The sequence below is a fragment of the Saimiri boliviensis genome, chromosome 3 (genome assembly GCF_048565385.1).
Source record: "Saimiri boliviensis isolate mSaiBol1 chromosome 3, mSaiBol1.pri, whole genome shotgun sequence".
NCBI lineage: Eukaryota > Metazoa > Chordata > Mammalia > Primates > Cebidae > Saimiri > Saimiri boliviensis.
The window spans coordinates 60,348,448-60,362,400 of NC_133451.1; the positions used below are offsets into that span (position 1 = coordinate 60,348,448).

The following is a 13,953-nucleotide window of genomic DNA, read 5'->3' on the forward strand; positions in this document are numbered from 1 at the left end:
TTAATGGATTTAGGACATTATTTGTTCCTGAAAATAAAAAAGACTTCTAAGAAAGAAATCTGTAGACTTAAATCAGTTTATTACAGAAAATTTAGGCATATAAGTAAGACTTACAAAAATAAGTGTACACTACATTTTAAGTTCATACAATAGAAACAAGAGTATTTTGTTACCTCGTCAAAACCAGGTTATTATGGGTGAGGTAGTCTATAATTCTCTTACAGAAAGTTAAATGAGAGGAAGTTATATGAAAATGACAGATCACAAATTGCTAAATTGACCAGGACTCCAGACTCAGTGCTTGGTTGTCTGGATTGAGGCCATATGTTAATGAGCTGCCGAGCATTCTGAATCCTGACGGTTTAGTTTGTAAAAGGCCATGTGTCAACTCCATCATGCAAAGCACATATAACAAGTCACATGAGCATGATATGACAGCGAGTACTCAATCCCCTCCAGCACAGACTAAGAAATACTAATACATGATAATCATTGCCACAGATATATTCAAACTTTAGCTTCTTAATAATATAATTATATTTAATTAAATTCCAATATCATTTTATTATCAAGAAACTGAATAATTAAATGTCATCATGGACTAGGGCCGTATTATATTTAAATATGTGGTGTTCTGTGCTTTGTAAAATTCACTAAGTTGGCTTTTCTAACAGTGAATATATGAAGGATCAATCACATATGACTTAATACCTTGAACATGAAATTTGGCCTGAGAGTCTTAAAACTAAGAAATGATTAAGTTAAAAGGCATAACAGTCAATTTTCAGACCACTGAGATTTTTTTACAGATAATACAACGGTAAAATAATTCAACACAAAGTGGTATTTAAAAACACAGTAGTCTTCTACGTCTTTGAACATTTTCTGTCCTCTTTTGAATTCATTGTACTTCCCTTTTGGTTTTGTATTTCTTTCTTATCCCTTAGGTTAAGGAGTACATAGTCTCCTGCTACTCCTGTCATCAAGGAATATGTAGACTAACAGGACTAGAAAAATAATTAAACAGATAACAAGTAAGCAAATAGGTGTAAAATAATAGTTTTAGATGGTTCTATGAAGGAAAGCTATATGAATAAACAGTGAGGCTTGATCTAGCCTTGACTGGTCAGGAGCACAGATGTAAAGAATTAATGTATGTTATGTACAAGAATAATTCACGGGAAGAGAACATATTCTTAAAACAACAAGTAGTAAAAATGAGCAAATTGTCTTTGAGAAACTGGAAAAAACGTAGCTTGGCTAGTGCATAGGGAAGGGGAGGAAGCAAAATTTAAGATGAGTCACAAAAGATAACTGGAGCAAAAGCAGGCAACCTCTTAAAGACAAAAACTTTGTCTTAAAGAAAATCCCTTAAGGGTATAAAATGTGTGTTTGAGGGTGAGAGGGAGGTTCCTGGGGTTGGATGGGTGTGTGAAAAGAATATTTGCATTTTTTATAGGTGATGCATTCATATGGTTCAAAAATCAAAACTATATATAAAGTCATTCACTATATTTGAAAACAAAGTTTCAAAAAGTTTTACCTCTACATCGAAGGAAAAAATGAAATAGAAGTAGAGGATTTTAAGAGAAAGTTGAATGGTCATTTCAATAAACACTTTGTGATGGATTGGAACTGGATAGTGAGTAGAAAAGAGATGTGAAGAATAATTCCTAAATTTCTGGCCTATTTAGAAGGATGGTTCCAAATCATCAAGATCCCTGCTTAGAGGTTTGAGGCTAGCAAATTAAGATTGTAAAATAAGCTAGAGTCATGGTGGCATTTAAAACACACACACAAATGCACACACACACACACACACACACACATTTACATTTACTTATTACTATAGATAGAAGTGTCTCAACAATATCTATGATGCTTTAGTTTTCTGAGGCAAACCTTTAAGATTTATTTATTCACTCAATGAGTCATTCAATTATATAAGTAATGTATATAATAAACACTTGAAATTCTTCCTGGAGTGCCATCACATACCATTTGTACACAGGAAAATACCCACAGACATTAATCATGCAGACTACATGTATGAACCATTCTCTGGGCTGTGCAGTAAACTTTTTGCATCACCTCTGCAAACCACTGCACATACTATCAGGGAAGAAAGATAAATGCGTGAATTAAGACAGAGCCCAGTTTAGTAAAGTTTTCTAAAATGCAAACTCTCTAGTTAATCCACCGTCATTCAGTTAAGGTTCTACTTTTCAATTCTTAAGAATGTGAGAAGTTAAAGAAAAGATGTGTGTTAACACTTGCACTAAGTTGACATTGCATTGCATTCTGTCAAAAAGCTGCCTCCCAAGATTTTTGTGATCATCACCAGCAGAATGTTTTAATCTAATCAACAATCAAATGCATCCTCAAAACATGGAGAGAGGCCTTTTATACTATCTGTCAATCAAAATAAAGAAAGGTCATAGTGGTCTGAACTAAGTGAGCACACATTCTCTACAATGATATAAGCAAACAACCAAATAGAGTATGTTGTTTTATAATACTAATAAAATTTTAGATATAATTAATAATACTTGTTTGCAATATTTTAGACAGAAATTCAATGGATTGCTTATAATTCTTGCTTCTGATCTTCAATTACATAAAACTTCACCTTAACCCAATAAAAGACTGCTCAAAAACAAAATATAATGTGAGTTAGAACGTTTCTTTAATCCCAATCTTGAAAAAATTGTGATTCACTTCCTCAATAACCTTAGAAGCATTTTAAAAACACAATTTTGATTTAACAAAACCTTCAGATGTGCTTGTGTATATATAAAATCAGGTGTAGAAAGTTATAGATTTCACAGAAAAACAACAGAATTAATTGTAGATGGTATTGTAAAGATATAAAATGGAAGTTGATGCTGAAGTAGGAAATTCAAAGTGCAACGTGTTTCTGGAGAGAATTAACCGAAGTTACTATAATTTACAGGTAATTTCCCTAGTTTTGTTTCCCTGGATAGATAATCTACAGTGTAGCATGAACAAATGAGGAAGTTTGATTCATGTAATAGAGTGGACTTAGGAAAAATAAATGCACCTGAAGATATCAGGTGGGACCAAGGGTCTGCTCAGCATCCAGATTTCCTTCAGTTAATACTCATTAACTTTTATTACCTATTTAGTATACTCACAACATAGTGAAAACAAGTTCAGGATCATGAGGGAGAATAATTTAAATAGAAAATGCTTGTTTTCTTTTCCATAAACTGCTCTTTGCTTTGACATAAATTACTCCCCTGTTCTAGAAAGCCATTGACAAATTTCCAGTTTAAACGGCCAACTCACCACACTGCGGGCAATATATGGGCATTTTCAAATGAAGAGAGAAGCATGCATGACCAAGTTCCAATTTAAAAGAAAATAAAAGCAGGAAAAAAAAATTCCCAAGGGCAAATTTCTTTAAAATGACCTTTTGTATCAGTTCTATCTTTAAATACTTTTTGTTGGGCACTGCTTATTATGCATTTAAAATTGATCTGTAATTTTTTAAAAGCAAGCATATAATTGGAACCATATGTAAACAACACAGTAAACTAATCCTGTCAGTTTACAAATGTTTTGCTGTAAAGTTCATATGGCTGAACTTTTTTTCTGAAGAATTTTTAAAAGGCAGTTAAAAACATGCCAAAACACGTCTAATCTAAGATTTTGCACTTAAATTTTATACAGCAAATAAAGAATAGAAAACAAGTTCATGGAGAGAAACTAGAAGTAGCAGACAATAATTATATACAATGAAGGTTACTAGTCCCTTGGTTTGAGTTTTTCAGAAATAAAATTTCTAAAAGCAAAGTGAATATGAAATATTATACCACAAGTCAGACACTCTCTGAGTATTAATTATGTATATCCAATAAAATATTACATTAAACCTTTCACAGTTGCCAGAAATTTTAAAATTCTGAAAAGGGAAAAATCAAACTTGAGAGAAATAATCTCCATAAATTAGCAAAGTAAAAGGTCATTTGCTCATAATCATTGTAGGAAATACATATACATGATCCAACTGAAGCAGACAGCCCCTGCAGATCTGGAGGCAAACTCTTACCTTGACAGGTGCCATTTTTCTCTTCATATCCTGCCTTGCACATGCATTTCCCGATGGGCACCAGCCACTCCCCTTCAGCGCTGCAGTGCATTTTGGGAGGTTCATCGGTCACAGAATGGTTGACACAGGAGCCTGACACTTCAAGCAACTGGGAAGAATCAGCTCCAGTGATGGTGTCAGGGAAAACAGCCAAGTGTCGTACCACAGAAGGGCATTTTTTATAGTATACACGCACAGAAACCAGAGCAATGCAAGCACCAACATCTTGAAAAGCAAGATAAAATCCCTTTTTGCTTAGAGGTCCTACATCTCTGACCTCTGTATTCAGTTTCATAACACGGTCACCAAGATCAAGTTCTGTAAAGCTCTCATCGGCAGCAATGGTATCAATTTTGATGTACTGGTTTTCCTTGATGTTTCTCCCATTCTGATCATCTGACTCAAAGTAATACATGTTAAAGGTTTCCTTACAGGTCCCCAGTCCTCCAGGAAGGCTGTTACAGTCCCGCAGAGTAAATTTGAGTTCTATGAAGATTCTGGAAGCACCTTCATTGGAGATCCAACTGGTCAAAAGCCAGTTATTCTGATTCTGTTCCATCACTTTGCATACTTGGTATGTGTGGATAGGAGCATAATTTTCATCCACTTCACCAATCTCTTCCCACTGTACAATATAAAACAGAAAGATAAAAACATTCAAAAAAAAAATAGAAAATAACCAGGAACTATAGCAAAAATTATAAAAGAAAACTAATTCAGATTTAGAAACATTCATATACTTAATATGTGGTATTTACAGAAGGAACTAGATATGAAGTATTGGGAGAAGAGAATCACAAATTTTTTATTGCCATTTTTAAATTGGGTAAATTAACAACTTATACTTTGTCTCCAACATAACTCAAAGAGAAACACATATTAGTATGTCCTGGGCAGAGGGGGAAAACATGCATTCTGAGTAAAAATAAAAGAAATTTAAATGTGGGTAAGGTTAACAAAATGAAGCAGAAAAAGGAAAATAGGTACATTTTGAATAAAGTTAAGCATACACATTAGAAGAAGTTTAAGAGAAATAAAAGAAATACAATTAAAAAATGAAATGGAAAAAAGTGCAAATTTGAGAAAAAAAGGGAAGAAAAATGTAACATATAAACAGAGTAATTAATTGTTATGTCACAAATAACACATCAATATAATATAAGTTGAAAGAAAATCCATTAGTTTAAAATTAATAACAGATCTTTATTTCACTGAACTCATCTATCCAGGACTCTCACAAATTGGCTAGCTAAATACTAATTCATAGATTTATCTACATATATAAACATGGAGACAGATTTGAAAGCGATTAAAAATTACAGATTAGTTATATGGATAGCCTTGTCATTTTGAATGCTAACTTCTTGTGATATGTTGAGACCCCATTAATTCTTTCATATCAAGGCATTATTTTATGCATAGTGGCTAAGAGTTCTGAAGATATATAGAATGTAAAAAAAAAATTAACTACAATTTATTTAGTTTCCAAAACATTATTTGGCCAAAGAAGAGGTCTAAACTTATCTCTTTCCTAGTAAAATACTCCAGCTCTGAGAATCTCAATGTAACATAACTATTTCCTTAACAGTACAGAGCCAAATTTTTATTCTTCATAAAGATGTCATTATAATTTAAGGAATTTCTGAAACCTATAAAAAATCTGTGTGTAAAAACTAGATATATAATTTTGTTTTAAATCTTTAAAGTAACACTGAAACACAAAGAAAAATGAAACCATACTGACTTTCAAAAAATCCAGAATGTGTGATTTCAGACATTATTATAGATAAAAAACTTCATAGACACTTATTTCTTTAGACATGAGGTTAAATATGGCATTGTTTCTTGCTTCTGTTCTAAAGGCAAAGATGTGAAAAATGCGGCGGCACAAAGGATGCAAATAAATCTTATACATCAGATGGCTCCTCTGGAAAGTCTAGCTGCCATCAGGCAGACATAAGCAAAGGTGCTAATGAGGTAAACCTGTTGAGCTCCTTAAATTCACAAAAGAGTGACATCAAGATTTTATCTTGCCAAACAACTTTCATACTATGTTTTTAACTAAAGCCTCAGTTATTTCACTCAATCTTGCTTTTGTCCTTTCTCAAAATGTATATAAACTCTACTTAGCTCCTGATTTTCTAAACCAGCTTTCCATTTCAGCACTCCATCATTAAACTACTTACAATTTTTTTTTCCGAAGTGATTTAGGTATCAATCTCTTTATAAGTGGTGCCAGTTATCATGATTAATATTTCATGCAAAAGAATATGTCAACTAACCAAATAAAATGGTAAGACTGATCAATTTACTATAATAAGATTAATGAAATATAAATTATTTGAATTAGTAAAAGGGAAGATAATATCAAAAATCTCTTTATAAAAAGGAAATAAAAATGCTACCTTATTTCTGTTTTAAATATTTGTCTTAGATAATTTTTCAATATAAAACACAAACATATATACATATGTTTTTGCCTCCAATCACTTATAGAAGACCTATTTCTGGACAATATATTCGAGCAAAATCCTGCTAGCAAGTAAAAGCAAGCAGAATAGCAGGATCTTTCAAGATCATAAGCCAAGCAATTCAGCCTTTGTCTTATAAAGTCCAGGCTACCACAAATATTACTAAAAATGCAAGCCAAGCAGCACTTGAAAAGACAGCTTAATAGTTACTGCTTCAGGTGATAATTTCAAAGCATGTGCATAAGCATCTTGCTTCTCTGAATATTCTCAATTAAGAAGAGGGAAACTATAATTTTCTTTGAATTCAGAAACTGTCATGGTGAGATTTTATTTATTTTTTTCAAGTACCCAAAATATAAATGATGGCTCACAATTTATATTTCTAGTGAGCAAACATAATGACTTTAATTTAAATAATTATGGCAATAAGCCATTCAGAGAATCACACGGATAATATATCCATCTCTAATATCTGCTGCCATTGAGACAAACAAACAAATAGACAGAAATATTTTATTTATTTAAGACTGGCTATCTGAAATAAAACTTCGAATTTTTCTAAGTTTCCTTTCCTTTTTAGTATGAAGAGAGTATCTTGCTGTCTGCAGCAAAAATTGGGTATGAAAAAATAAAAGAGGATGAAGAGAAAGTAACACTCACTAAGAACTCTAGAATGTGGCAGACATATTCCTAGACACTTACAAATGTCATGTACAGGATATTACAGTTATTTAATGCAAAGCACAGATAGGAATCAATATTTTCTGTTCATTTTTGTTGGATTTTCCATGACTTCATGATTTAATAAAAATATTTGCTGATCCTTTGATTACTAGAAGTGGCGAGCCTGGACATTCTGAAAGCATGGATTGCTGAATGCAGTATGTTGGCTGTAGCTCGACTCTTTAGGTCTAGCAATTATTCAGTGCCATCCCTTGAGTCCATGATTTTCTCTGTTTGTTTCCTCCTTATTTCCCATTCTTCCCCATTAAGAATAAATAACTGGTTATACAGCTTGGGTTAGCTTGATTTCTTTCCCACATTCTTGAGCTTACCCCTTTTCCCTCAGGGCTTTGAAAATTTCAGGTCAGTTGCATTCTAATTTCAGGTCAATTGCAGGCCAAGCATCCCACATCAGCCACACTGATCAGAGAAGTGGGGAGGGGGGGGGAGGGGGGAGAACTTACTTTCATAACAACATGTGTATGATGGAGTTACCAGTTTTTCCTACCCAAGTCGTTAGGAACTAGTTTCTTCCCCGTCTGCCTCTCACTGCTCTCTTGGCCTTCTGGTATTAAGTTCTTGCTGTCTCCTACCTTGTTGGCATTGCTCTCATTTCCAAACCCCCAGCCTATACATCATTTTTCATGCAGAACTTGAAAATACTGACTCATCACACATGGGTTGGACCAGAAATCTCCCTTGCATTATGTCGCCAAATTCACAGTAGGCAGCATCATGTCAAAAGAGTGAGTTTTGGTTTTTTTTTTTTTTTTGAGACGGAGTTTCGCTCTTGTTACCCAGGCTGGAGTGCAATGGCGCGATCTCGGCTCACCGCAACCTCCGCCACCTGGGTTCAGGTAATTCTCCTGCCTCAGCCTCCTGAGTAGCTGAGATTACAGGCACGTGCCACCATGCCCAGCTAATTTTTTGTATTTTTAGTAGAGACGGGGTTTCACCATGTTGACCAGGATGGTCTCGATCTCTCGACCTCGTGATCCACCCACCTCGGCCTCCCAAAGTGCTGGGATTACAGGCTTGAGCCACCGCGCCCGGCCAAAAGAGTCAGTTTTAACCTTTCAAGTTATTAAGGGTGTCCATTGTCTGGTTCTTTTGTCATTATTATGTTTCTATTTATTTTGATTTCATATCAAGGGTCATCTATTGGGGCTACGATGCAGTGTTAAGAAGCTCTGGAGTAGACACTTGAAAACAATGCCACTGTAATGATCTTGAACAGAAGAAAACTACAAGCCTGAAGCCCTAGTTTTAGTCCCAGCTCTTACAATATCTAGACGTGTAAACTGAGATCTAGTCGCTGGCAAATCAACTATGCAAATCTATAAGGAGAAAGAAAACTTTCTCTCCTAGGCATCTAATATTTAATAAAGACATCACAAAGGGCCTTAAAAGAGCCAGTTCTATTGTTCATATGAGAAATAGGAAGTTGAAGATCAGACAAAAGAAAGGATTTACTCAAGTTTACACAAGACCAAGCTGACCACCTGGGCATCTCCTCTGCCCATAGCTTCCTTTGTCTTCTTCTCAGCATGTCTCTGCCTCATAGTGTGGATTTGTGCATGGGATTCCTTTATTCATTGCATTAATTTGCCACCCAGTATTTTTTTCAGACAACATGTAACCAGGAATATGTCTTCTTTTCTTTTGCTATATATTTTAATACTCAACACAAATTTGAGGGAGAGGCATGCATGATTTTCTTATTGTCTACCGTATCTTAGAATCTGATACAACAGGGCACAGAGTGGGGCACTTGATAGATATTTTATAATGAATAAATTCATGTCATATACATAGCACTTCTTATTCCAGAGATCCCATTTGAAATAATTCAAACATAATAAATAAATAATTATACAGTTTAAAACAAAAAATACATTTTCTTCTTTGTCAATTATCAGAATTTTATAATATCCAATTTAAAAAGTTTTTAAAAGCAGATTTAAAAAAAATTAGTCCAGTAATTTTTAATTAAAAACACTAATAATTTATTTAAAGAGATTTTCTTCTTTTCATTTTTGATACAATTTTTATAAGTTTAATTTTGCATATTAACCTGTTGAATGATTTTTCACTAGTATTACATTTTACTAATTGTAACTGATAGCTTACTTTATTTCCAAGAATATGTTTTCAAAACAAAGTTTTTGTCACTCAGTAGTCTTCTTCAGCATTCTGTGTAAATTAAAAACCCAGAATATGGCATATCAGTTCAAGGAACTATGGACATATTTTATATTTCAGTCAAATAATATTAGGACAATCTTAGAGATTTCTTTGGCAGAGTGACATAAAATTTTGGCAAGAAATCAACTGCCTGCAGCTTTATTCTGAAATGACCAATGCTTAACTTTCTAGGAAGACCTTGTTTATCACCTAACTGCGCCTTTAAATACAGGGATAGCTGTTCATCATCCTTTGAATCACAACTTTTTAATATAATGTCTTCTGAAGAGCCTCAAAACTAAATAAGTTATAGGTTTTAAATCATTAAAATATTTTAGATATCATTTATTCTGATTTTCAGTTTGTAAATGTGTGTGTGGTATGTTTTGTTTCACACACTATGTTTTGCTAACTTTATTGAAGATATTCTGATTTCGAATCACTAATTCACTGATGTTTTTCTGAAAAACTTAAATGTAAGACTTAAAACCATAAACATCCTAGAAGAAAACCTACACAATATCCATTCAGGAAATAGGCATGGGCAAAGACCTCATGACTAAACAACAAAGCAGTGACATCTGAAGTCAAAATTGACAAATGGAATCTAATGATACTAAAGAGTTTCAGCACAGCAAAAGAAACTTTCATCAGAGTGAACAAGCAACCTACAGAATGGGAGAAAATATTTGCAATCTATACATATGACAAAGGACTAAAATCTAGAATCTACAAAGAGCTTAAATAAATTTACAAGAAAAAAACACATAAAAAAGTGGGCAAAGGATATGAACTGACAATTCTCACAAGAAGACATTTAGGCAGACAACAAATATATGAAAAAAAGCTCATCATCACTGGTGATTAGAGAACTGCAAATCTAAACAATGAGATACAATCTCATGCCATTTAGCATGGTGATCATTAAAAGGTCAGAAAAATAACAGATGCTAGAGATGTGGAGAAATAGGAACACTTTTACACTGTTAGTGGGAGTGTAAGTTAGTTCAACCATTGTGGAAGACAGTGTGATGATTCCTCAAGGATTTAGAATCTGAAATACCATTTGACTCAACAATCCCATTACTAGCTATATACTCAAAGGATTATAAATCATTCTACTATGAAGGCACATGCACATGTATGTTTATTACAGCACTGTTCATAATAGCAAATACATGGAACCAACCCAAATGCTCATCAATAATAGACTAGATAAAGAAAATGTGGCACATATACAGCATGAAATACTATGTAGTCATAAAAAAGGATGAGTTCATATCCTTTGCAGGGACATGGATGAAGATGTTAACCATCATTCTTAGCAAATAAGAACAGAAAACCAAACACTGCATGTTCTCACTCATAAATGGGAGTTGAACAATAAGAACACATGGATACAGGGAGGTGAACATCACACACTGGGGCCTGTTGTGGGGTGATGGCCTAGCAGAGGGATAACATTAGCAGAAATACCTAATGTAGATGAGGGGTTGATGAGTACAGCAAACCACCATGGCACTTGTATACTAATGTAACAAACCTGCACATTCTGCACATGTATCACAGAACATAAGGTATATGTGCATGTGTGTGTGTGTGTATATATACACACACATACACATACATATATATGCATATATATACATATATGTACATATAGGTACATGTATGTGTATGTATATGTACATATATATGAAAAAGAAAAAAACAGTATCACCTTATGATCTTAGAAAGTGCCTGGTAACACACTCCAATTGCTAATTCAAAATATGTTTACCTAAAGTGAACAATTTCTGGAAGCTTTCTGCTACTGCAAAAATTAGATAAATGCAATATAAAAATCAGAAACTTCAAACCCAGAAGTATTTTGTATTTTTAAATTTTTATTAGTACTTCTTTTATTATACTAATTTACATTTTAATGTAAGATTTTTAGTTTTATTACATAATGTACCTTTTCTATTTTGCTATATTGACTAAACTTGGGCAAAGTTTGGACCTGAATGAATTCATTGTTTTTGTTTTCCCCAGATGTATAATAAACAATTACTTAATGTACTTTTTCTATTTGGCTATATTGACTAAACTTGGGCAAAGTTTGGACCTGAATGAATTCATTGTTTTTGTTTTCCCCAGATGTATAATAAACAATTACTTATCTTCTCCATAAGATTTTATAAGAATGACTACGCTTACATGAAACCATTATATTTTTTTCTCCTTGTTAGATTTAAAATTGAGTTCGTTTTTTGTTAATGCTGCCATTACTTAATAAATTTCATCCAGGACATTTCTTTAAAGAGAAAGTGGACAAGAAAATCCTCAAAGGAAAGTCACTTAGGAAGATTGTAGCAGAAAAAGTAAGGTATTCTTCTATTGTTGGGAAGGAAGTTCTTTTTCCATTACTATTGTTGATGTGTCAGCCGAAAGCCAATTCTCATTACGAAGAAACACTGTATTATTAAGACAAGTACATGTTAGGTATAAATATCAGTAGCTAGACTTTCTTGCCACTGGCTTCCCAAATGCTCAGGCAATAAAGAGTCAAATTAAAGTGCAAACTTCATCTTGGGTCACAGTCTTTTAAAAAACATTGTGTGCTCATTTAAAGATAATCCTGGAAGAACAGTTGAAAGGTACAGTCATATTTTAGATCATTTTTCCTGTTACACAATGAATACCTGACATAATTATAATACAGAATATAACTGCATCTTTTTGCAGATGAGTAAACTGAGTCCCCAAACAACTGGCATACTGATTAGAGCCAAATTAATACCGACAGTTAGAACTCTCTGATTATAATTAATTTTTTTCTCTTTTTTAGAGGTTAAATTACTATGCATAAACTATAAATCCACATGAGGTCATTCTAATGAACAAAAGATTCATTACTTAACGAACTAGGTACCTATGTTTTCAAAAGATAAAACCAAACTATGTGCTTTTGTAGAATTACAGCTTTCATCTTCCTTATTCAGTTTCCTTACTTTCGAATCAAGAAACAAATGGGCATTCCATTGGGCAACAGAAGCATCTCTGTTTTTACGCAAAACCACAAGGAAAAAAATGGTTTAAAAAGAAAAAAAAAAAAACATGTAGCACAGAGTTTCTGTGTAAGAAATTCAATTTCTCTAATAGCTATGATTCCTCAGTAAAATAAATATGACAGAATGTATCAACTTTCAGCAAAAATCATTTGAATCAAAACCTTGTTATATTTCCTCAATAATATGTTAATGGGAAAGAAAGACTTGCATCAAGTAAGAGTCTGAGTTGTTCAGAACATCTTTAAAATTCAGAAGTGTTATGTAGCAGTATTGCTAGAAACGACTCTATTAATTTTCTGTGTATGAAATAAAACTGAAGTTGATTACTTTATTGCCTGTGGAATAGTGCAAATATTTATGAGCTCAAATTCAATTCATGATACAAATGAAATCACTTGAGAAAGACAGATTAAAATTTTCAAGTTAATGTTAATCTTTTCGCAGCAAAATTCACAGACAATTGAACATCTATTTTTGACAGTAAATGTGAATGGCAAGCTAGATATTTTTTTAAACTTGGGTTAAGAAATTCATTTTTTTCATTCTATATATATATATATATATATATGTATATATATATTTTTTTTTTTGGTGGTTAAACAACTTGCGTAATGTAAGAGAGAATGTGTCAAAAAAAATATATAGGTATGAAGAATCAAAGCTGACCACAAATATTTTTTTTTTTTGCCTGTGTATTTCTTTAAAAAAAAAAAAAGAGAGAGAGAAAGAAAAAAAAGGGGGGAAGGAAGAAAGAAAGAAAAAAGAATGAAAGAGAGAAAAAGAGGAAGAGAAAGAGGGAAAGAAAACGAGAGTCTTGCTTTATTGCCCAGGCTAGAATGCAGTCTAAAAATGAGTATTGAAAACCTCTTTTATGCCAGTAACTGTGCTTAACAATGGAGACAGGAAGAAATAAGGGAGCAAAATAACAAACAAGCAGCCAACCAATATTTCACTTAAACCTGTGAAATGCTATGCAATTACTGAAGAGTGATTTACTTCCAATTATGCAATCACTTTTATAGTAGGCGTGATGTGGTACTGATAAGAATGTATGTTTTATATATTTGGGGTGGAGAGTTCTATAAATGTTTACTAAGTTTACTTGTTCAAAACTTGAATGTATGTTTTGCGGATTTGGGGTGGAGAGTTCTATAAATGTTTATTAAGTTTACTTGTTCCGTGTCTGATTTCAAGTCCTGGTTATCCTTGTTAATTTTCTGTCTCGTTCATCTGTCTAATATTGACAAAGTGATGTTAAAGACTCCCACGTTTATTGTGTGGGAGTCTAAGTCTCTTTATAAGTCATTAAGAACTTGCCTTATGTATCTGGGTGCTCCTGTATTGGGTGTGTATAGATTTAGGATCGTTAGCTCTTCTTGTTGCATTGATCCTTTTACCATTATGTAATGAC

General features: G+C 33.0%; 1 protein-coding gene across 12 annotated transcripts in view; it reads right to left on the bottom strand.

The window, feature by feature from the left end:
- Positions 1–13,953, bottom strand: part of EPHA5 (EPH receptor A5) — a 354,031-nt gene that overhangs the window by 274,785 nt on the left and 65,293 nt on the right. For all 12 annotated transcript variants that reach the window (XM_074396211.1, XM_074396212.1, XM_074396215.1 and 9 more), the window contains exon 3: positions 4,073–4,736. In XM_074396211.1, the coding sequence (XP_074252312.1) occupies positions 4,073–4,736 (664 nt within the window). The remainder of the gene's footprint in view (positions 1–4,072; positions 4,737–13,953) is intronic.